At 49.3% G+C, this 22,917-nt stretch overlaps 1 protein-coding gene across 9 annotated transcripts in view; it reads left to right on the top strand.

Moving 5' to 3' along the window:
* Smox (spermine oxidase) overlaps nucleotides 1-22,917 on the top strand; it is a 36,814-nt gene that overhangs the window by 6,154 nt on the left and 7,743 nt on the right. For 5 of the 9 annotated variants that reach the window (XM_040276538.2, XM_040276537.2, XM_005320505.4 and 2 more), the window contains exons 2-3: nucleotides 17,367-17,600; nucleotides 21,269-21,495. In XM_040276538.2, the coding sequence (XP_040132472.1) occupies nucleotides 17,393-17,600; nucleotides 21,269-21,495 (435 nt within the window). In that variant the 5' untranslated portion in view covers nucleotides 17,367-17,392. Of the gene's footprint in view, nucleotides 1-14,485; nucleotides 14,629-17,366; nucleotides 17,601-21,246; nucleotides 21,496-22,917 lie in introns of those variants that run through there. The other 4 variants (XM_078051471.1, XM_078051469.1, XM_040276536.2 and 1 more) reach the window with 3 other exon arrangements.

Genomic DNA, 22,917 nt, shown 5'->3' with positions numbered 1-22,917 from the left:
CCGAAGTGTCCCCAGCTGTGGACCATCATCCCTGGCATGTGCCCTGTCTGTTCCTCTGGCTGGGTGTGAATCCCGGGTGCTGCTGCCGATGGTCACGTGAGCTGCTGTTGGGGTTTTATCCCACTCTGGCTGTTCCCCCAGCGGACCTGGGCGTTGAGGGCCCTGGATGCTTCTCTCTGCTTTGCCCCTGGCTGGGCCCCTACAGGCAAGTGTCTGCTCTCCTTTGAGGCCTCAGTTTCCTTGTCTATAAACTGAGAGATGTTCAGTCCTGGGGGAAGGGAGGGATGTCACAGGGTTTGTTGAGTGGGGCACTGCATCTTCTCCAGAGTGGCAGCTTAACATATTTTAGTTTTGGTTTAATATTTAAAACTCGCATGCTAAGTAATGGAGTAGAAGAACCAGCTTGCACGAATAAACTGTCCAACTTGTACAAATAAGCCGTCCAACTTGCTTTGGGGGTCCCCTAAGGCTCCTTGTTCCTTAGGCTCTGCACTGAGACCACTGGTAGCTGAGGTCCCTCCAGACACTGGCAGAGGAGTACATTCTCTAGGAGGAGGATAGGGAGGCCAGATATGGAGGGCAGAGGTTCTGTTATGCTAGGTAGTGCCCAGAGGTGCTGTCAGGGCAAGGGTTCAATTGCTCTCAGGCTCCCCAGGTGTCCCACCTGCCTTTTCAAAGGAGGTTAAGGCCAAGCCAGTCTTACCCGCTACCTCTGTGCCAGGCTGTCCTGAAGGGGTGGATGGGGCAACATTTCTCTGACTGTTCTGGGAAACCTCAAGGGTTCTGGGGACAAATAACAGTAGAAAGTGGCAAATCTAACTCCATCTGTGGGAGATTTACAATGGATTTAGGAGCATTAAAGGCTCTGACAAGTCCTGTAGAAGGAAACCATTTTGTATTTCCCAAACTGAGTCAACCAAGGAAGACTTTTTTGGAAGACTCCCTAATAATATCTCACTGACTCGGAAGACACCTGTTGGGAACAGCTGATATGGAAGGATGCTGTATGTTGGGATACCACAAACATGGTTGATGGGCAGGCCCACATATGCCAGGGAGGAAAGGAAGGATGGAGAGATGGCTTCCTGGAGAGGTAGACTGAGTGACAGGCACATTTGGACAATCAGAGGAAGAAAAGGGCACTACAGAGGGAAGGGCAGGCTGGACAGTACCTGGTTCAGAGCCAACTCTGGGCTCTTGCGGTCATGGCTCTGCTTCACTGAACAAGTGACTAAGGGGCCTGGATGGACCTATCAGATGTCCAGGACCTGGTGGTGACTGTGCCTGGAACTTCTGGATTCTGTGAGGGTCTCCTGCTCTATACCTCTCTGCTACCTCCCCTTAACAGCAGGGTTAAGCTTCTTTGCCCCGAGTTTCCCTGTGCCTCAGTTTCCCCATTTGTATCATGGGGATAATGTCACCCCCCCCCCCCTTGTAGGGTTGTGACAGTCAAACACCCGCTGGCTGATGTTACTGGTGTGATTCAAGGATGGAGGTGGTGTCTCCAGGAGGGACCTGGGGAAGAGGATCGTCATCACAGACATGTGGAGGCAAGGTATAAGAAGCAGCCGAGAGCAGACTAAAGCTTGGGGTGGGGTCCTGGTTAGAGCAGAGCCGTCCTTAGAGGAGAAGGAGGAGTGAAGGCAAGGGCAGCCAGGACTGGCTCCCTGGAGGAGTGGCCTGCAGGGTGGGGAAGCAGAATGAGAACTCACAGGCTTGGATCTGGGAGTCTGAGGATTCTGCTGGGTATGTGTAGGATACCAGTGGCCTGCGGGCAAGTGGGAGGTGACAGGGACCTGCCTTCATTTGTTAGGCCACAGGGAGCCATTAAAAGTTTTGGATGTGATCAGAGCGGTGCTTAGTGAGAAACACGGCAGGGACATGCAGTGATGGTAGCAGGGGTGCAGGACCCTCTCCCCTACCCACCCAATAATAGTGGTGCTCTTTAAAGCATGGGACAGGGCTGGTTGCTTATATGATCCTTGTCTTTAGATTCTTGATCATTTACCCACAATGTTTAGAATCTTTCCCTGTTGTCTTCCCTGGGAAGGGTGTGGTCAGTGGAGGAGGTGGGAGGGGGGAGAGTTCCAGGGTCCCTGTCCCTACTGTCCCCCTATCCCCTGTGTCTGGTGGGGACAATCAGTGAGGCTACCCTGCCTTGCCCTTCTACGTCTGGTTTCCTTTGCAGTGTGAGGACTCTTTGTTCTGCAGCTCAGGTGAGGGGACAGGTGTGGCATTTCAAACAGTGTAGGAGGAGGAGCTGGGATGGTGCAGTGTCAGGTGCTGACAGGCTGGTGTGGGTGACTGACGCGCAACCTCGGAGAGGCCTAGGAGTGGATGCTCTGGGATTCTTCATCCAGCCCCAGCTACGCTCCCGTGTCCTCCTTTGCCCCTTGTTCTTTCTTCCTCAAATAGGCGGGGCCCAGGGCTCTCTCCAAGTCGAGGGGTGGAGGATGAAGAACAAAGGAAAACATTTGGGCTGAAGCAGAGTTGGGTGGCCTGGCTGTCCTGCCCTGCTAGGTCAGATCCCTGAATCTTCTACCTACTTCTTAGGGGAGGGTTTTAAGGCCCTTGTGACTTGAGACCAGGAGAAGCAGCACTTGGAAATGAGTTGGAATTTATTAGAAAACAGAACAAAGAAACTAGCCACCCCCTTGTCCACTGTGTGCCAGGCCCTGGCGGATACACAGTTCCTTGCCTTCCCACGTAGCCTGGGAGGCCTGGTGAGATGACACACAGATGAGACACTGTCAGTGGCAGGAAATGGAATGGTGGGGGTCAAACTCAGGTTCTGGGACATCTGGCCTTATGCCCTTTCCTTACCCAACAGCTCTCTCAGAGTTTATCCCAAGACGCTCACTTGGGAGTGCTGGCCCAGCTGCCTGTACTTCTGATCCTGGGAATGGGGTGCTATTCTTTTCAGCTTCGCAAAAAACTAGACCCCAAGACAGCTGGATTTTAGAGATGACTCAAGCAGGAGACACCCAGGACCACCAAGGGGCAAACACTGTTAGGAAAGTTTTCTAAATGCTGCCTTTCAGTGTTACCCACACAGGGCTCTTTTACTGTCTTTAATTTTGGTAAATTAATTTTAAACAACACCAGGCACAATACAAAACTTTGTGAGTTAAAGGTTTGGAGTCTAGGAAGTAACTCAAGGAGAATCAATGAACTTGACTATTACTAGATTTAAAAAAAAAAAAGTGAGGCCTGAGGCTTAGTATCTTATGGAATAGATATCGAAGTGCATTTTGTCAGATGGCAGGTTGTGGATACTCCTGCGACCTCAGTTTCTTCCTCTGTAGCACAGGGGCACTGATGTAAGGATTAATTGAAATATTTCATGGGGAAGTACTTAGCACTATGTTTTGTAGCTCGAATGTGCTCAGTGAAGAGTAGTGATAACAATGATGGTAGAATGTTAAGAATGACCCTTTTTGACTTCAAAAGCTTGAGAGTTATTAAGTCTCTTTGAACTCGACAAAAGGACTTGAAGAATGTTTATCATCCAAACTCAGCATCTAAACTCCGTAGGTGTTTTATGGATTACACCTCAGGCCGGGGCCCATGCGTGCACTTTCCATGAACACCTTTCTATGGACACTTTCTATGAACACCTGGTTTTTCAGACCTTCTGGCACTTGCTTGGGACGCTGTGCTTCAGGCTGGGATGTTTTGTAGAGTCCTTTGGAGGCTGGTTCTGTGCACTTGTTAGGTGAGAATGGACAGGGCACCCTGAAGTCACTAGGAAGGGGCAATTTGTTGCCAGTGAGAGAAGAAGTGACTGTCTATAGGGAATAAAAAATTAGTCTTTTTGAATTTTCATTTGTGTTGGCAAAAGTAATGACGTCACATCACTGACCCTGTTTATGGGGAGAAAAGCAAGGGTGAAGGGCTATGGCCTGGCACAATGTGGCTGACAAGCCTAAGCCAGCACTTGAGGCAGGGAGACTAGGCTGGCCTGCAGCCCACCTAGCTAAGCATTCGGACCAGGAGACAGGTGGCCTCCTGGTGGCAGCCCCAGGTTTTGGCAGTGCAGCTGGGGTGAGTCACCAGGCTTTGGGATGATGACTCTGCCAACCCAGAGTGCCTGGCACAATGTGTTCAGTGTCAGTATGTGGGTAAGACAGGAGGGGTAAGACAGGGAAAGTACCAAGCCCAGGGCAGTCCCTGTGCCTGCCACCCTAGGAGGTAGAGTGGGGACTTAGAGCTGAGCAAGGGTTGAGCCCTGCTCTACCACTCCCTCTCTCTGGGTGGCCTTCATCCTGTCAGTGAGTTTCTCGGAGCCGGTTTCCTCATCTGTACAATGGGTAGCTTATACAGTGAAAATGAAATAGTGCAGTGAATGAAGAGCCCAGCCCAGGGCCTGGCACAGGAAGCACAAAATAAATAGCAGTTTGCTTTGAGGTGCATCTGGTGGCTGGAGTTTTGGGGGAAGTTTTCTTTCTTTCTTTCTTTCTTTTTTTTTTTTTTGTGATCATGCATGCTGCCTGTGCTCTGTGATACACTGTGCTGTGTGGAGACTACAGAGAGGTAGTATTCCTGGAAAATGGTTTATGGTGAAAGAGGATCCCTCCTCCCCCTGCAAACATTCCTTGGACCCAGCAAACCTCAGACAACTCTGCCATTGCGGCTGTGAGGTCTCTTTGCAGTCAGGGAGTACAAGTCCCAGGCTGGGCCCAGTGGGGGCCTCATGGCCTAGGAGAGAAGATAGACTTGCAGGAGACACCCCCTCCCCGGAGCTGGAGTCAAGCACAGTTGGGCTTTGTGCAGAGTCACGAGGGGCCACCAAGGGGAAACTGCACCCCAGCTGAGCTGCTCCCACAAGCTTCGGTTCTTGTCAGTGGTTTTGAAAGAGTTGTGGAAAGTGCTGACTGGCTGTCCTCCTTAACCCCAGCACTGTGAGGCTGTGGCTGCTGGCAGGGAAAGGGGAGAAGCCTCAGGGCCCAGCCACCCCCTCGTCTGTTAGCTTATACTTCCCAGGCGTCCAGTGCCTGATCTGCACAAAGGGTGTATCTCTGTGCTTGTGAGTGGCACTGGGGACACTGAATCACCTAGGGACAGGTCGTGTGCCTTCAGCTGATGCCTGATGCAGGGGCTGGCTTGGGGAGGGTGCATGCTGGGTCCTGTGAATGGAAGCCACCTAAAGGGATGCTTGCCCCACTCTGGTGATGGTTTTGAGGAGGGAACAGGGCTCAGGAATCAGGCCTGTGGTGCCCACCTTGCACTTGTGGGTCCTGCACCAAGGTATTTGAGCTAGTTTTTCCTTTTTTCACATCACAGGCTTGTTGTGAAGTGCAGAGTGAGATGGCCAGTTGACTCAGTTACAACCAGTCTTGGTTCCTCCCAGTGGTCATGACTGGGCACTCAAGTCATCCTGGCCAGCTCTAGCCCCCATATCCTGCCATTCAGCAAGTCCCTAGGAGGTCAACACAGCACTCTCACTTCCTCTGTTCCACTGTCATCTATGTGTAAGGAGGTAAGGGAAGGCAGAGAGGCCTTCCCTTACCTCCTTACATAGAGCGGTTCCCTGTCCCTCCACCCTGACTTCTTTTCTTTATGGCACTTGTTTTACCTGGACTTGCCAGGTCCTTTAGGGATTGGCTTCTGGTTATTGCAGTATCTGAGAGCCTGATGCCTGCCCCAGAGTAGCAGTTGCTGAACTGCTTTAGATGTGGGAATAATCTGTCCCCTGCCACCTGCCCCTCTCCATTCTTTCTCAAACCTTGGCTGTGCTTCCTCCAGTCTTCTCAGCACCTGCCATGCCTGTAGACTGGGTCCTTTGAGGTGGAGCTGAGACATCTCCTCACCCACATGTCCTAGGCCTACTCAGATTCCACACCCAGCAGGGCGCAGCCCACGGAGGATGAAGTGCCCATGCTGTTTGTTGAGTGGCTGTGTGGCCTGCCTGCCTGCCTCTCCTGCTTTTCTGGAGGGCTGAGACGCTGCCTCACTGCCTTGGGTGCGGGTGGAGGGTCTTGTGTTCTCTAGCGGGCTCAGGCAGTCCTGTCCTGTGAGAGTGCTGCTGCACACACCTGTGTGGCTGACATCTGGAAGCTCAGCGCAGTCCACGCCCCAGGGGTGGGGCTGGGGAAGGCCCTGCGGAGGTGGGAGATGCCTCCTCCCTGTCTGGCTCTGGGACGCCGACTCCCAGGGCGGCTGCTGCAACTACCGAGGGAGGTCAGGTGAGTGCTGCGGCTTGGGACCTGGGGCTTTGGAGTTTCGGCGGGGCCTTGCCAGGTGGTTTGGCCGCACTGGTCTCCTCTGTTGAGGGTTGCTCTTGTAAGTAGTGCCTAGGAGCCTTGGTGCTTGTGGCTCCCCTTCCTGGAGCTAACTCTCATCGTGGAAATCTGACTCCTTCCCCAGCCCACCTCTTTTAGATAGATAACTTTTTATACCCTCCTTGGAATTTCCCATGGCGACCCTTAGCACTGTTTATTCTACTCATGAGTTAAGAAGCCATGAGCTTTAGGGCAGCCCTGTCTCTTTAAGTCATTCCTCTGTCCTCCTAGGGGCTAGTGGAGCTCCGTGCAAGACTGAATCCTGGGGGAGACAAAAATACAAATATAGTTTTCTCTGAGGACTTGTGAGAGGAAACTTAAGACCCAGTAGAGATCAGGGCAGGTGTAATGGTAATTCCTATTTTACAGATGAGGAAAAAAAGACTTTTTAAGAACACTCTGAGCTAGACCCCATCCCTGCAGCCTGATACTTCCCCTGTGGGAGAACCCCCAGAGAAAGGCTGGGCCTTGGGCTAGAGTGGGCCTTGGAGGCAGAGAAAGGGGAGGAGGATGTGGATATGCTTGGTGCATGAGCAAAGGCAGGTGAGGACATCTGTCTGGCTTCAGGTGTATTACAGACATGGAGTGAAGATGTCTTTGGTAGCCAGGCAGAGGTGGCATAGAGGGAGACCTCCAGTTAAACTGTAGGCTGGGGTCATGTTTGCCACTGCTACATAACACATCCTGAATATCTCTGGGCTGTCCTACAGTCTGCATTTGGAGCCTGCTTTAGAGAAGTGGATACATGTTAGCATCATGCAAGGCCTAAAATAATATCCATATTTGGGTCTCACCCCAAGGAGTCTGATTTAAATGATGTGGTGTAGGTATGGGTTGTTTGTAAAAATCTCCATGTGAGTCTAATGTGCTGACTGGGAAGCAGTTCCTGTCTCCTGGGCCTTATAAGCTGCTGGGCCTGGGACAGGCTCCCCGCCCACTGTACCTTAGTACTACATTTCAGAACAGAGTGGGCTGAGATCCTCAGTGGGAGGGGGACTTCTGGAAAGAGAGTTGCTGACTATTAGTTATCTATTGCCAGGTAATAAAGTAGCCCAAAATTAGTAGTTTAAAACAGTGATGAATTTTTATTATTCTCAGGGTTGTGGTTTTAGGTCCGTGGTAGAACATTTGCCTAGCATGGGCTGGATCCTGGGTTTAGTCCTTAGCAACATTCACATGTGCATGCATGCGTACTGTGCGTGCACACACACACATGACCTCATTTATATAACATTATTATTCTCCATTAATATGGGTCAAGAATTGGGAACAGTTAACCTGGATGGTTCTGGCTCAGGGGTCTTCCAGGAGGCTGCAGTCACCATATTGGCCAGCACTCTAGTCATCTGAAGATCTGCTTCTAGGCAGTTCACTTTTGCTTGGCAAGCTGGTTTGGCTATTGTGGGGAGAACTCAATTCCTAGCCTGTGGGCTTCTCCATAGGGTTGCTGGAGGGTCTTCAGGACATGATGACTATCTTCCCCCACTGTAAGTGCTCCAGGTGAGTGAGGTGGAAATTTATCTAATCTCAGAAGTCACAGTCCATCATTTTCGCAATATCCTATTAGTTACAAAGGTGGGCTTGCGGGAGGAAGGGACTACACTAGGGTATGAATACTAGGACAGAAGCATCATTGGGGCCATCTTGGAAGCTAGTGGCCACACAGGTTGTCCTAGAGTTGCACTTGCAGCTTCATAACCTTGTCTGATTGGTCCAAGTGCAGCCAGCAAGGGGGATCCTGGGCTGAACCTTCTCTCCCAATGCCCCATTCCTCCTTTCCCATAGCAGTGTCCCTGTGGGGTGGGGTGGGGTGGCTCTCTGAGACCTGACAGTCCTTCTGTGCAGTCATCTTGCAGGAGGCTCTTGGACCTCTCTACTGGTAGATTTACCCCATCCTCACGCACATATGGTCACCTGGTCCTGTCTTCCCTGGGTAACTGCCATTAGTATGCAGACTGGGCTCTGCAGGATAATATAAGAACCATTGCTGCTCTGTGGCTGGCTCTGGGGTAAGCACTGTGCATGCATTGTCACATTCAACTCTCTACTGATGAGGAAATTGAGGCTTAGTTTTCCTATCAAATAAGTGGTGGAGATTCAAACCATTGATATTCAAAAGCAAGTGATCAGACCCCAGGATCTGCATGGAAACCATGGTGCTATAAGGAGATGATAGCAATTCATTTATTTTATTCAATTGGATCATCAAGTGAAACATAAAGAAGTGTGCTTTTGTTATTGTGAGAGAGAGATGTCTCTTCCTGGGATTCCCCTGGGGCTTGGGCACCTCAGAACTGGTACCCTTGTCTTGAGACTGGTTCTTCCTCTCTGGGTTTCAGCTTTGACAGAGACCTTTTCTAGGGGAGTGAATGGCTGTGAGCACCGTCTTCTCTTGGTCCTCCTCTGCCTATAGCCTGGTCTGCCATCACCAAGGGAAGTCTTGCACCAACTTAATCACCAGGGCAGTGACTGGTTCTCTGATGTCTCTATACTTGTGTGGTTGATGGCTTCCTGGAGGGGAACTCAAGAGTTGTTGTGTCAGGCCCTTCTCAGAGGGAGAAAATCCAGATGGTCGTATCCTGAGAGTTGCTTAGAAAGCTTCAGGAGACTGGAGACATAGCAGCCGGTGGATAGGATGTGGGGTCAGGGCTGTCCTTACTCAGGGTAGGGGTGAGTGTCACCATTAATATAGATGGGAAAAAATGAGACTCAAGCACTACTCTTCAAGACCACACTGGTTAGTGGCAAAGGCTGCTGTCCGGGCAATTTGATCTTTTACAGAACTAGCCAGGAGTGGTGTACTTGGCCTGTTAGACCCTGACATTGAGAGGGCATGGTACCTGCATGCCTCTGGAAGATTTGGGACTTGAAGGGACAGAGGTGTGTCCTTCTTGTGGAGAGGAGATTTCCTTCTTGGCTAGCCAGGACATGTGCACACAGACACACACGAAGATGGGAAATCAGGGTGTGGGGTGTGAGCAGCTTGGAGTTGGAGATAGAAGCTAAGCTAGAGTGCTGAGTCAGTATTATTTGAAAGGTTCATAGGAAGCATTCAGAAGAAATGGAAACCAATCCCTGAACTGATCTATTGTCTGAACACAGTTCATGCACTAATTTTTGCTAAAGGTGGGATCTATGGGAGGTGGGGTTGAGGGAACTTTGGGTAAAGCTGTTGGGGTCAGGGTATGGGAGGAAGAACTGCAGTCCCAGGCTGTCTTGTGGCTCAACTCCACCTATTTGTCTCACCAAGGTCTCCAACTGAGGGGACCTTTATGTCCATCAAGAAGATCCTATCCTTTCTATGGCTTCTTCCAAAATGTTTTTCCCCTCCTCCACCCACAACTAGGCTTCTGGTTGAGTAGTCTCCTGGGCCTGTCCCTGCAGGGAGCTATACAATTACCTATTCCTCGAAGGGATGCAAGTCCTGGAACAATTAACCTGGGTTGTCTGCAGGCCTATTCTGCCTTGCGGAGCATCCTGGGAAACAGAGAGACCAGCCCAGGGTGCTCACCACCCACAGTGTGCCCTCCTCGTCCTGCCTACTGATTCCCTGGGGGTGGAGGAGCATTTGGTTCTTGCCCCCATGCACTGAGTTAAGGGCTGCCTCTGTCCTTGCAGCACAGGCCTGCCAAGGACTCCTGGCTCCCCTATTACTCTTCTGAATAGGCTTATAAAGCCTTTTAAAGTTGTGCTTTTAGGGACTTTACATATTTAAGGAAAGATGTGGGTAACAAAGACATTGTGCTTGGAGAGGAGTCCAGGTGCCAGGAAGAAAGATGGGGCCCTTTCCCTTTTTTTGGCCTGTGAGGGCCAAAGGACACTGCTAGTGGTTGGAGGTCTGTGGAATGAGGCACCTATGCCTTTTCTGGTTCATGAACTTGGAGTTGACTAATGACTAACATCTCTGGTGCCCCCTCATGCTCAATGCTGGGTAGGATGGTCAGGCTGAATCAGTGCTGTGGGGTTCAGACTGAGTTATTACTGGGAGGAGTCAATCGAGCTCAGGTTGTAGGGTACCTGATTGATGTCTGATATTAGGGTTGGGACCAAGGCCGAGGCTGGGTTTTGAGCTCTCATCAAGATTGGGGTTCTTATACATGAAATGGAGTTCTGGGCCCTTGGAGAGCTGACTCTGACTTCCTATACTGGCCTTTTAAGGGATCTCCCTCCCTTCCCCTCCCACTCTGAGGTGGTCTTTGCAGTTGGCCGTACTGTTTACCAGTGTTATCTCATTTAATCCTCCCAGCAGTCCTGCCAGGTAGCTGGATCTTCTGTCATTTTACAAATGGGGAAGTATGGAAGACTAAAGGAGGCTTCAGGTATCAGATGGGACTAAGTCAGGTGAGCCCAGGAAGCAGGGGACAGATGCTGTGTCATTGGAGTGAGTTCAGAGGTGTTGGCCAAGTAGGGTTCAGAGAAGGACAGATAGTAGTCTAGGTGTCACCTGGAAAGCAAGGAAGATACTGAACTGGAGCCTCAGCCCAGGTCTCCAGCCTCCTGGGCCTGTGTTCTCTCCCTTTCCCTTCCTCTTTTGGGCTCAAAGACTGCCTGTGCTTTTTCCCCCAGTCTGGCTCAGTAATCCTGTCCCTTTTGCTTCCTCACTGGCCTGGATGAGGAGGCTGGGGAGGGTCTGGCTGGGAGTAGTTGGGGGGGCCCTCCCTGGGGTGAAGGGGTGGGAGGAGTCTTGCTGTAGACACAGAGCCCCTTTGTCTGCACTGCTGTGCAAAGCAGCTGGTCTGGGATTTCTGGGCATTTTTTACATTGGAAGAATAATTGCATTGTCTGGGGGGACTTGAGAATCCAAATCTGACAGACCTGACAGGCAGTCCAAAGATGTTCCCTGGGCCAGCCCCTGGCTTCCGTCTTTTTCCTCTCCTTATGTTAGAAGCTTGAGGGAGAGAGGGGTCCCTCTAGGGAAGGTGAGGAGGCTGCTGCCCATAGGTACTCATTATATCTGTTGGGAGGAGAGCATGAAGTCCCCAAAGTTGGTTGGGAAGGGTTTCAGGTGAGCTGATCTTTGCTGCTGAGGGTACTCTGTACAGGTCTCCCATGAGCAAATGTGGGGGCTTAGAGTGTGGGGGAAGACTTCTGGTTGGAAGGCATGTTCCATTTGGAGGGGTTTAGCTGATATAGCCCTAGACCTCAAGGGGGAGGGGGTGAAGTGACATGTCACTTCAAGTCAATTGCCTTCTCCTGGAAATGGATAAGGAAATTCATCCTGAGAAGAGGACAGGGCGCAGGCACTTGACCTATGTGACCTATATTCAGAGGGCCCAGGGATGGGCAGAATGCTATGTATCTTTGAGGAGGGATGTGAGTACCAGGGAGTCTGGCTCTTGCTGGCATTGTTTTTGTTGAAGTGGCCACTGTTAGGGTGAGGCTGAGGCGGGCTCCAACACTGAGGAAGAAGAGATGCCATAAACCCAGCTGGGCTATTGGCCCTCCTGTGAGTGATCACTGGGCATGGCCATGCTTACCTGGGGGCCAGTCCAGCCTGGAGCCTGGCCCTGCTCAGTGACCATATAGGGCAACAGCCTCACTGTTGAGACTCCAGGCAACAGGATTTCCTGAGATGCTGGTGCTCTGAGGGCTGGCTGGGAGCTGTTGTAGCACAGAGCCCGTGTGAGGAACTCACAGTTCATGGTGACTGCTGCTTTGGAAAACAGTAATGGAGCAGACCTGGATTCAGCAACATAGCCCTACAGTGACATACTGTGCAGTCCCAGCACCCCCAATGAGGGCGTGTCTGTGCTAGGAAGACCCAAGCAACTTCTGACACATGGGAGGGAGGGTGTTTCCCCCAGGTCTTTAGGTTGGCCATGCTGGCCTGGGAGGCCTAAGACTTTGGTGGAGGTGGGAATCTGTATGTTGGTATTTTGTGGATGGGAATCAAAGCCAGAAAGGCCACCGGGGTCCAGAAAGTAGAAGGACCAACCTGCCAAGGGCTTCCCTGTGGCTGGCATGAGGTGGATGCTTGATGAATTGCTGAATTCTTTGGTCATACTGTGAGAAGCCTGGCCATACTTGTTTTTGTGAAGATGGGCTGGGGGATGGAGACCAGGCACTGGTGAGGTTCAGAGAGGAGGATGGGGGCCTTGTGGGAAAGTTGGGTTTGGAAATGGCAACAATTTGGGTTGTAAGTGTGATGTGGCTTGTCCCAACTGATAAGGAGGGTCTTTCACTAAGGATGCCTCAAGCTTTGAGTCTCAGGACTGCTCAGTGCTTCAGTGATGCATGGGGCAAGTGCAAGGAGATGTACCCATTTCCCCTTCAGTTCTGGGCATTTCCCGGAGCGGCTCAGCAGAGACAGGTGTTAGAGACCAGGACTAACCATCTAACCATGTCTCTAGTATTTGCACGAGAAAGCACTTGTTGCAGGGTTAATTTCTGAGTGACAGTGAAATTGGGAGAACGCGGGGTTGAGTGGAGGTGGTGGGGAGAGGCAGTGGGGCATTTTGAATGGGGGTAGAGGGAGGTACTCCTGTCCTGGCTGGCCTGATTTCTTGAAGTGCTGGGGCTTAGTCTGCTTGGAGACATGGGAGTCCTAATGTAGGCACTGGGCAGGATGCCCCAGCCCCCCCCCCCCCCTTTCCCATTTTGCCATGGAAGCAGCAGCAAGATGGCAAATGCCTATTGCCCTGCTCTTCCCGCCTCCCCCTGCTTCCTCCTCCTTTCTCCTGCCCGGCTGAGCCAGCACTTTTTTCTTCTCTCCTTTATCTGTGTGAAAAGTACAGGGTGTTCTGTTTCTCCTGTGCATACAGATCAAGGAGCGGATGTTATTTATTTATTTCTTTACCCAAGAAAAAGACAGGCAGGCACTGAGGACCATTTAAATGATTTTTCTTCCTCAATAAGGCAGTTTCTTATTTAAAAAAAAAAATCCAAAAGGAGAAGATGATACAGACCAACAGAAAACAAGTTGCTCACTCCCTTCCCGTGCTGGAGACAACAGAGCACCCAAAAGTCCACTTGAGCCTTTAGCATACAGTAGGGATTCCTGGATGTCTTCTCTCTTCTTTCATGTGGACCCATGGGATGATAAGGGAGGGGGACCACAAGGAACACTTATCTCCTTGCCCTCTGTGGGCAGTGTGGAGCTCCTTTGGCATCTGGGGGGCACCAGGTATAATGGGACTGGTCTAGAACAAGGCCTATGGAGGACCAGGACTATGGGGTTAGCTGTGAGGGTCAAAGGTGGCAGGTTAATTTCTGAGTGACAATAAAATTGGAAGAATGTGATCTCCAGTTACTTGTGTTACTTCCACCTGACACTCCACCTGTGATATCTTTCTGAGTTCAAGGTTTCTGGGACCTGATGTGGGAAATGGAGTTTTTTTTTTCTGCATTCATCTTAAAGACAGAGAGTGCCTGCCAGCATTTTTCCATGACCATATCCAGAACCCATTCCAAAACCAGTCTGCTTGTAATGTAGCTTCAGAACCTGATGAATTAGTTTCTTGCATGAGCCCCTCGAAAATGCTGACAGTCTTGTAGTAGTACTTAGGGCCTTATTTGATTGTCTCCACAATGGACAAGCTGGCCATACCCTTGGGGAAGCCAGGAGGTCAGGTAACTGGCTGCCAGTTTCTCCTATCCAGGCTTCTCAAAGAAGGAGCTTACCTAGTCCCCTGGTTTTCAGAGGCAATACTCAGGAAGCCTGATGATAAATAGGATGACCAGTATCTTTAGTTTAATCTTATTACACCCTGGACCCCTTAGCAGCTTTTCAAGATGCAGTTCCAGTGAGGCTTGAGAACCACTTCATCCATCTTACCCACTAATAGTATAAAAGAAGTTACTTGCAGCGGGGGTGGGGGGGTGGGGGGGGCAGGGGAGGAGGGGTGCTGGCAGGGGACCCCCCCAGTCCTGGGGAGCTGGGGCATGGGGGCGGGGCCGGCAGCAGTGCCACGTCTTCGCGGGGTGCCCAGGAAGCGGTGGCGTCATTGCAGCTGGCGCTGGGCCCTCCGCAGCATGCCGCGTGTTTACAAACCTGACGCAGCGTCAGCGCTGGCTGGCAGACATCCGGCAGCATCATCTCTGACCCTGCCTGCCCGCCCGTCCCCTGGCGCGTGCAGGCGGCCACATCCTCACCTCTAAATTTAGACGGCAGGAAGTAGAACCTGAGGGAGGGGAGGAATGACTTGAGCTAGCTCTGACCCCATGCACTGGAGGGGGTGGGGAGGACTCAGCATCTCAGGGATCGGAGGAGAGGGGAATAGGGACAGAGGAAGGAGGAAGGAATGAAGAGCCCTGACACCGCCTTTGGCCTCATCCCTTGGGGAAAGCCGGGACACAGCCTCTCGGAGAGGAGGCAGGGAGCCCCTGTTCCTGAAAGTGGAAACTGCCGGTGAGAGGTTCTGGGCCTCGGGCGCCACCTTCTGTCCCTTTAGAGAATCGGTTCTGCCCTGAGTGGGTTCATCTGAGTCTTTGGGTTTGGAGGGTGGTCAGGGTGTCCGGAATTCCGAGTGAGGAGGTGGTGGGTCAAACATTCTGTGGCCAGGTGGAATAGGTGGGGGTAAGTGCAAACAGCAGCTTAGCAGCTTGAGTATATTTTGAAAAAGACTGCTTTTTGCTAAGATTGATAAGCAAGGACACCTTTCCAAGTAGAATGGAAACCTCAGTAGCCAGACCTTGGGATGTGCAGAGAAGGAAGTCAGCATGCCAGTCTTTGATCCATAGATGAGTGGATTGGAGGGCAGGGATGAATATCTGAGATAGACATACATACCTATAGTAAGTTACACTTTTTTTTTTTTTTGATATAGGGGATTGAACCCAGTGATTAACCAGTGAGTCTCATCCCCAGCTCTTTTACACTTTTTATTTTGAGATAGGGCCTTACTAAGTTGCTGAGGCTGGTCTCAAACTTTCAGTCTTCCTTCCTCAGCCTCTCAGATCCTTGGGGATTACAGGCCTCCCTTACAAATCTTAAATGTATAAATCGGTGAGTCTTTATGTATATACTGTGGAATCATCACTCAGATCGAGATATGCAGGAAATTCTCTCCGGACCCTTCTTACTCATCTCCCCTCTCTTACAGTCTCTCTTCTGATCCCTGTCTTCACAGAACTTCCTGAACTTTGTGTAAATGAAGTCATACAGTATGTGCTTTTTTGTCTCTTGCCACTTGCTCACTGTCATGTCTTTCAGGTACATCTATGTTGTTGCAAGTATCAGATAGTTGTTTATTGCTGAAGAATATTCAATTGGGTGAATATACTACATATAGTGCAATGTATGTATCTATTCTATTGCTGATAGACCTTTGGGTTGTTTATAGTTTTCTTTTTTTTTGTCATTATAAAAAATCACTAGAAATGTTCTTTTTTATTACTAATAACAAAGGCTTTATTGATTAGACTTCTCTTTTATCATTGCCCTATTAGTGTTTCCTTGAGCTCCCAGGAATCTGCCCCCAGGTCAGCTTGTGGAGAAACCAAATGAAAACAGAACTTAAAGAATGAAGCAGTTATTAGGTGGAAACATTCTTTATTAAAAAAAATTTTTTTGGTTGTAGTTGGACACAATACCTTTATCTTATTTATTTATTTTTTATGTGGTGCTGAGGATCAAACCCAGGGCCTTGCACGTGCTAGGCGAGCCCTCTACTGCTGAGCCACAATTCCAGCACTAGAAACATTCTTTAACAGATTTATTTGGTGGAATATACCCTGCTTCTCTTGGGTGTATTCTTAACAGTGGATTGCTATGCAGTAAGAAGGATCATACTTAACTCTTGGTTATGGGTGACAGTTTTTTGTTTTTACCATAGTTGCAGGAAGCTTCCTCTACCTGAGTTTATTCTGATGTTAGATCCTGGACACTGTTAGATTCTGCAACTTCTGCTACTCAAACCTCAATGAAGGAACTGGAGTAGACATTGTTTGGGTCAAGGAAAGACCAGAAACAGGATCAGGACTGAGAGTATTGTCCCAGGACACCTCCAAATTCTCTTGATCATTCTGGGAATAGAGAGGCTGTGTCTTCTGGGGCAGATTCAGACACCCTGTTGGCCTCCCAGCAACGGCTCCTCTAGTCTGGCGTCTCTGAGCAAGCTGGCTTAGTGTAACTGTCAATTTGATGTCTGGCCTCTGGTGCCACGGGTCCTCATGGTCCTCCGTTTCCCGGGCTCCTTGCTGCTTTGTGGTGACCGAGGGACTGGGTGGCTGGGTAAAAAAAAATGTACCAGGAATAGCAGAGGCTTGATGGACACCAGCCTCGTGGCACTCTCTGGGGGGAGGGTGGGACTTTGTCCTTCCCACCAAATTGCCACCTCATTGAGACTGTGAAAGACTAACAGAAAGCCTAGATGAGAATTGAAGGGGTGAGAGAGAGAGAGAGAGAGAGAGCAAGAGAGAGAGAACACGAGGGCACATGCCAGGCAAGTCAGGCAAAGGAGCAAAGCAGTGTCTATCCTTGTGTGTGCAAATATCCTGGACTTGGTGTGAGCATCCTGTGGTCTGTGCAAGTATCCTTGGGTATGTGTGAGCATCCAGGGGTTGGTGTCAGCATTCTGGGGTTGGTATGAGCGTCCTGGGGTTGGGTCAGCATTCTGGAGTTAGGTGAGTATCCTGTGGTCTATGCAAGTATCTCGGGGCCTGTCCTTAGGTATGTGTATCCTGGGGTTAGTGTGTGTCTCCAGGGTTTGATGTGAGCATCCTGGGTTTGGTGTGAGCTTTCTGGGGTTGGGACATACTGGACCACAGTAGCCATGCTTGGCTGCGTTAGTTCAGGATCAACATCCTCATGGTCAGTGTCTCTTGACTTTGGCTTTTTTGGTCATCTTGCCTCTGCTTTGGGGCCTGTGGATAGGAAAGAGGTACTAACAGGTTTGGGATGGAATTGATGGATGTCAGAGGCTTAGGATGGGCTCCATTTCCTGGTGGGGACTCAAATGTATCCCTCCTTTCTTTTCTTTATTCCCTTCCTTTCTCCTACCTTTATTTACTTCTTTCTCCTTCCCTGCATCCTTTAGAGGTAACTCTTCTTGTCCAGGTCTTCAGAGAGGGAGGAGTAGGACTTGGTCCCCTCTAGAGGACAGAGTGTGATGGGAGCCTGTGTGAGTGTGACACTCCTCCTCCTAGGTTCCTAGAAGGCGAGTGCGGACGGTATGCAAAGTTGTGAATCCAGTGGCGACAGTGCGGATGACCCTCTCAGTCGTGGCCTACGGAGAAGGGGACAGCCTCGTGTGGTGGTGATCGGCGCCGGCTTGGCTGGCCTGGCTGCAGCCAAAGCACTTCTGGAGCAGGGCTTCACAGATGTCACTGTGCTTGAGGCTTCCAGCCGCATCGGAGGCCGCGTTCAGAGCGTGAAACTTGGTAAGCATTACCCCAGGCAGCGCCTCCCTAGGTCACATTTTATTCTCTAACCCATGACCCTGCCTGAAATCTCATTATCTTCTTCCTTAGGATGCACATTTCTTCATATAACCTGTAAATATTTTCCAGAAGCTTCCTTTGTGTCCTTCACAGAGGGGGAGAAGGTGGAGTTCTAACATCCATTCTTGGAGAATGCTGGCTTGGTAGCTAGGATTCTTAGTGTTCAGGAGGAAGGAGACACCTAGAAGCAGCTTGCTTGGTGCTAGGTGGGCTAGTTTCTTCTATGTTGCAAGAAGGGGAATCTGCAACTTCCTACTAGTCATTAATTTTTGAGTATGAATTAGTGTATCATTACTAAGAGAGCTAGTCCTAGGACAATAGAAACTTAGGTTAGCAGAGGTGGAAGGGATTTGGGGCCTTCTTGTGGGTGATGTGAAGGTCTTAGGATTGTCTGTAAAGAAGGTCTGTTCAGGTTTCAGATAAAGAGGACCCTAGAGAAAGCAGCCAAGTAAAAGACTTGATTTTGGGATGGGCAGATTTTACCAGGTCTCCTACAGAGTGGGGGAGATTGCTTGAAATGCAGCTGGAGGTCAGGGCTTCCCAGACATTGTGGGGATCTGACCAGTGAGAGGTTAAGACCATGAAGATGACCCATGGAGAGCACACATGGTGGCCTGCAGTGTGTGGATGAGCCCTCTATAGGGTTTTGTGTGTGTTTGTGTCTGTTCTACCTTAGTTGGCAAGGGCAAGAAGAGCCTGTGAGCTCACTTGCTTGGAGAGGAAGGTGGTCAGGCTTAGAACCAGCAGAGATTAGGACACCTGGGGACCCTCTGTCTTCTTGTAGAAGAATGAGTTAAGAGTCTTTCCCTAGACCAGTGTCTAGAAAGCATATGTAAAGTTTTGTCCCTCCTCCTCCGGCACACACTGTAGTGTCTGCTGGAAGTAGGGATGAAAGTACCATCCAAAGGACTTGTAAACCTGGGACAGCCCGTGGAAGTGTTGGGACTCTTTGTTAACACCCAATTGGTTGGCTGGCTGGGAGCCTTGGGGAAAGGCAGTCTAATTACCCATCTGGATGAGATGATCAGGGTCTGATATAGAAACAGAAGACAAGGAGACAGATGGCCTAGTCATGGTAGCTGAGAGCTGAGAGCTAGACATGACCATGCTAAATGGTCATCATTAGCTGTAACCTGTACGAATCTTTCTCTGAATCTCAAGACCTACCCCTTACCTACAAAGGGGCCCCAAATTCCCTTCCACCTCTGCTAACCAGCCTTCCTATTGCCTGGGGCAATTCACACTCATACAGGAAAATGCTGGTACAAGGTGGCACTGCAGGAGAGAAGGGCCCAGGAAGGCTGAGAGGATGACTGGGTAGGAAGCCTTGCTGTGGGGAAGGAGGCTGGGTATGCAATGGTGGTGGTAGAAGTTGAGCAGATAGAGAGAAGAAGAGGCAGTATGTGTGGAAGGATGAGTGTGAGAAGATGGAGGTGGCCAGGATGGGGAGCACATGTTAGAGCAAGGCTGTGTGTAATTGTGTCATGTGTCCTAGTTCCCAGGACACTAAATGTCTGTGAGGTTGGCATAGAGATGATGTCTGATGCCCTTTGGATGCATGGATGATAGACAAGGATGACAGAGACAGAGGGGCCAGCTGGGAGGGGGCAGGCAACATCCTCTGCTGGGGGCTTGCTCTGTGCAAAGCTTGGGGATAGAGGTGGAACACTGACTCTGATCCTGACCTTGAGCTTCTCACTCTTCCTGCTTTTGATGAGTATCCTGAGGCAGGAAAGGTGCTCTGTGTCAGGGCTGCCCAGTGGGTGGTGTTAACTTGTAACTCCCTGCTGTGCCCTAGGAAGGGTTCAGGTCCCTCCTCAGAGTACTGGTAGCTTTCCTCTTCCATTGTGAACTCACAGCAGACCAGACACTTGGGGAGCCTGAAACCTAAGGCTCTAGAGGAAGGTTAGTAATAGAATGACCTTAATGACCACTGGGTTACCTTTGCAGGCAAGGCACCAGGCTTTCAACTACTGGTGCTCTTCAGTCTGATCACTTTTCTTAGACAAAGAGACCTATACATTCCTGCTTTTTCCAGAGACGCCAGGAAATTCTGTTTTGTTAGCTGTGGTATGAGGTTGCATTTTCTCTTGTTTTTGGCATGTACTTGTGTACCGAGCTATTTTTAGTAACTGCTGATTTAATTAGAAGCAGCCAAGGAAAGGGAAGGCATGAAAAAGGAGAACATGCCTAGTTCTTAGGGTGAGGGCTAATACTGCTGTGTGTTAGAATGTATTGGATAGCTATTGCTGTATAACAAAATGCCCTTAAATGCAATTGCTCAAAGCAGCATCATTTGATTTGCTTAAATTCTGCAGGTCAGAAATGTTGGCAGGACTCAGGTAAGTGGGTCTTTTGCTGGATTTGCCTTAGCTCCCTCATATGGCAACAGTCATCTGGCAGCTTAACTGGGGTTGGTTAAGATATCTAAGATGGCCTCACCCACATGCTTGGTGGTTGGCATAGGTTTTTGGATCCAGCATGTATCTCTAGTAGGATAAGACTGGACCCCCTGCACCATGGTTGTTACATTCTAGAGGGTGAGAGTAGAAGCCACAAGGTCCCTTGAGGCCTTGGCTCTGAAGCCACAAATATCATTTTCACCATATTCTACTAATCAAAGCAAGGCATGAGTCCAGCCCAGATTCCAGGGGTGGGGAAAAGGACTCTACCTCTTGATGGGAGAAATGGCAAAGTCATGTTGCCAAGGGGCATGTTTACAAGGATAGGATGGTTTTTTGTGACCACCTTGGCAAGAAATTTACCACATATATCTTGAACCAGCGTGCAAAAACAAAACACCAAAAATGTTTCTATCCTTTTTGCATTGTTTTGACTTCTCTGGGAACTAAGTAGGGAAGGAAATGAATGTACCATGGTCCTTGAAGCATTAGAAGAGGAAACTGAGGCTCAGGCAGAGAGACAGCATGCCAAAGTCTAGACTTTGGCTGGAGGTGGAAAATAGAACCATTTCCCAGGGCTGTCCCAACTTGGACTCAGGAGTGACCTTCCAGCCACCTCAAATAGATGCTCTAACCAGAGAATCTCTGTCCCCTGTGCTAAAGGATTAGAAGGCTTATTTCCCCCTGGAGATCTGGTTTAGATTTCTCTAAGGAGGAATCTTTCAAACTGGAATGTTGGCCCTCTCTCTCCTCCCCATTTGGAAGGGGCCTTTTTCTATCTGGGAGAAGGACTTAGACCCTGGGGTGAGGATGGTATGGAGGAGTTGGAGTAAGGCTGGATGAGGATCTTGGTCCTTTACTTAACTTGAGTGCCCAGGTGTCCACAGTTTTCCTCTCGAGCAGGGAGGCGCCAGGGAGGAGGGAGGTCTGGTATCTGGTGTTATTTTGGAAAAAGGTTGGACTGGAAATGGAGAGCCTTCTGACTGTTCCCATCCTGAATCATTCTGGGTGGCTCTTAGCTGTAAAGTGGGTTTCACTGGGAACGTTTCCCTGAAGTCTTTAGTTGGTTATCAGAGGACGCTGAGCCCTTTCTTGTCCTGTTCTTGAGGTTGGGAGGATTCCCTTGGAGGAAGAAGAGGAGGCAGTGTTCAGGCCCTGTCTAAAGAAATTCCTGCCCCTCTAAGGGCCTATTGTTGTTGCCATTAGGACACGCCACCTTTGAGCTGGGAGCTACCTGGATCCATGGCTCCCAGGGGAATCCTGTCTATCATCTAGCAGAAGCCAATGGCCTCTTGGAAGAGACAACTGATGGGGAGCGCAGCGTGGGCCGCATCAGCCTCTACTCCAAGAATGGGGTGGCCTGCTACCTTACCAACCGTGGCCGCAGGATCCCCAAGGACGTGGTTGAGGAATTCAGCGATTTATACAACGAGGTGAGGGTTGGTCAGGCAACAGGGTGTGGGGAGAGTGGGAGGAGTTGGGAGACCTGCAGGATCTTCTATGATCCTAGTTGTGTGTCTTTGCACACTATGGGGCCTACCTTTGGAAAGGAAGGACAGTTTGAGAATAAAATGCAAATAATGAGTGGAGAGGTACTAGGCAAGTCATACTTGATGCACATGATTAAATATTTCTTCAAAATGGCCTTAAACATCTTTTGTTAGTGTTATTAGAAAATACTTGGGTGGCAGTGTTTTCTATGATTGTTTTTGGATACTCTTAAAATTTTATTTTCTAATTATTCACAGTATATAGCAATAGAACTGATTTTTATATATTGAGTTTAACTTCCTTGCTGAATTAATATTTTGATTCTAATAATATCTAGTTACATTATGGAATACAAATTAGTATATCTACTAATTTGTATTCCATAATGTAACTGTTAATATACTAGTTTATATTCTATGAATATTTCTGAACTTTAGGTACTACATGAAAATGAAAATTTTGTCTTTTTTCTTTCTAATCCTTAGGGCAGAGTTGTCTAGTAGAACATTTTCACAGTGATGGATAAATCTGCACTATCCAATAGGGTAGTCACTAGCCACATATGGCTTTTGAGCACTTGAAATGTAGCTGGTATAACTGAGAAGCTAAATATTTAATTTTAAGTTGCTACAGGTGTCTGGTGATTATTGTATTAGGTGCATAGCCTCAGAATATTTTTCTTACCATATTGCACTGGTTAGTATCGCAGTCTAATGTTAGAGGTAGCAATGGCATACATCCTTGAATTATTCAGGTTTTTAAAAAATTGTTAATGTTCTTAGTATCTTTCAGTGGTGCTGTGAACTGCACTGAACAGGCAAGGTAATGTATAGACCTTGTTTTCTGATAGCCTGGCGTTTGTAATGTAATGACTCTTTTTACTCCATCCAGGACAGCAAATGGGCCAGCAAGCACCTTTTGTGCATTTTCTAATCTCTTGCTTTGGAAGTCCTGCTGTGTGGAGGACAGGGACACAAAGTGTTTTCTCTGTAGGCACTGGCAGTATATTTTCTATATAGTTCCTTGGTATTATGCATTTTCACTCATTGCAGAGAGGTTGAATTATTATCGATCAGATAAGGACTAGTATTCTTCAAGGTAAACCTTCCTGGTCGACACCCTGATTCCCAGGCTATTGGAGTGCTTCAAGCATGGATGCTTCTTGAAAATGACTTTCAGGACCATGACCTCCCCCGACCTACCACTGCCCCAGCACTGGGGTTCAAGCCCAGAGACTAGCACATGCTAGGCATATGCTTTACCACTGAGCTACACTCCCAAACTTTGCTCTTTTAAATGTCCTTAAAAGTAGATCATCAGCTGGGTGTGGTAGTCCTGGGGATTACAGGGATTGTACACCTATA

Source organism: Ictidomys tridecemlineatus, chromosome 5 (assembly GCF_052094955.1).
Source record: "Ictidomys tridecemlineatus isolate mIctTri1 chromosome 5, mIctTri1.hap1, whole genome shotgun sequence".
NCBI lineage: Eukaryota > Metazoa > Chordata > Mammalia > Rodentia > Sciuridae > Ictidomys > Ictidomys tridecemlineatus.
The sequence above is the reverse complement of the archived record's forward strand: the minus strand, read 5'-3'. Positions and strand labels throughout refer to the sequence as shown.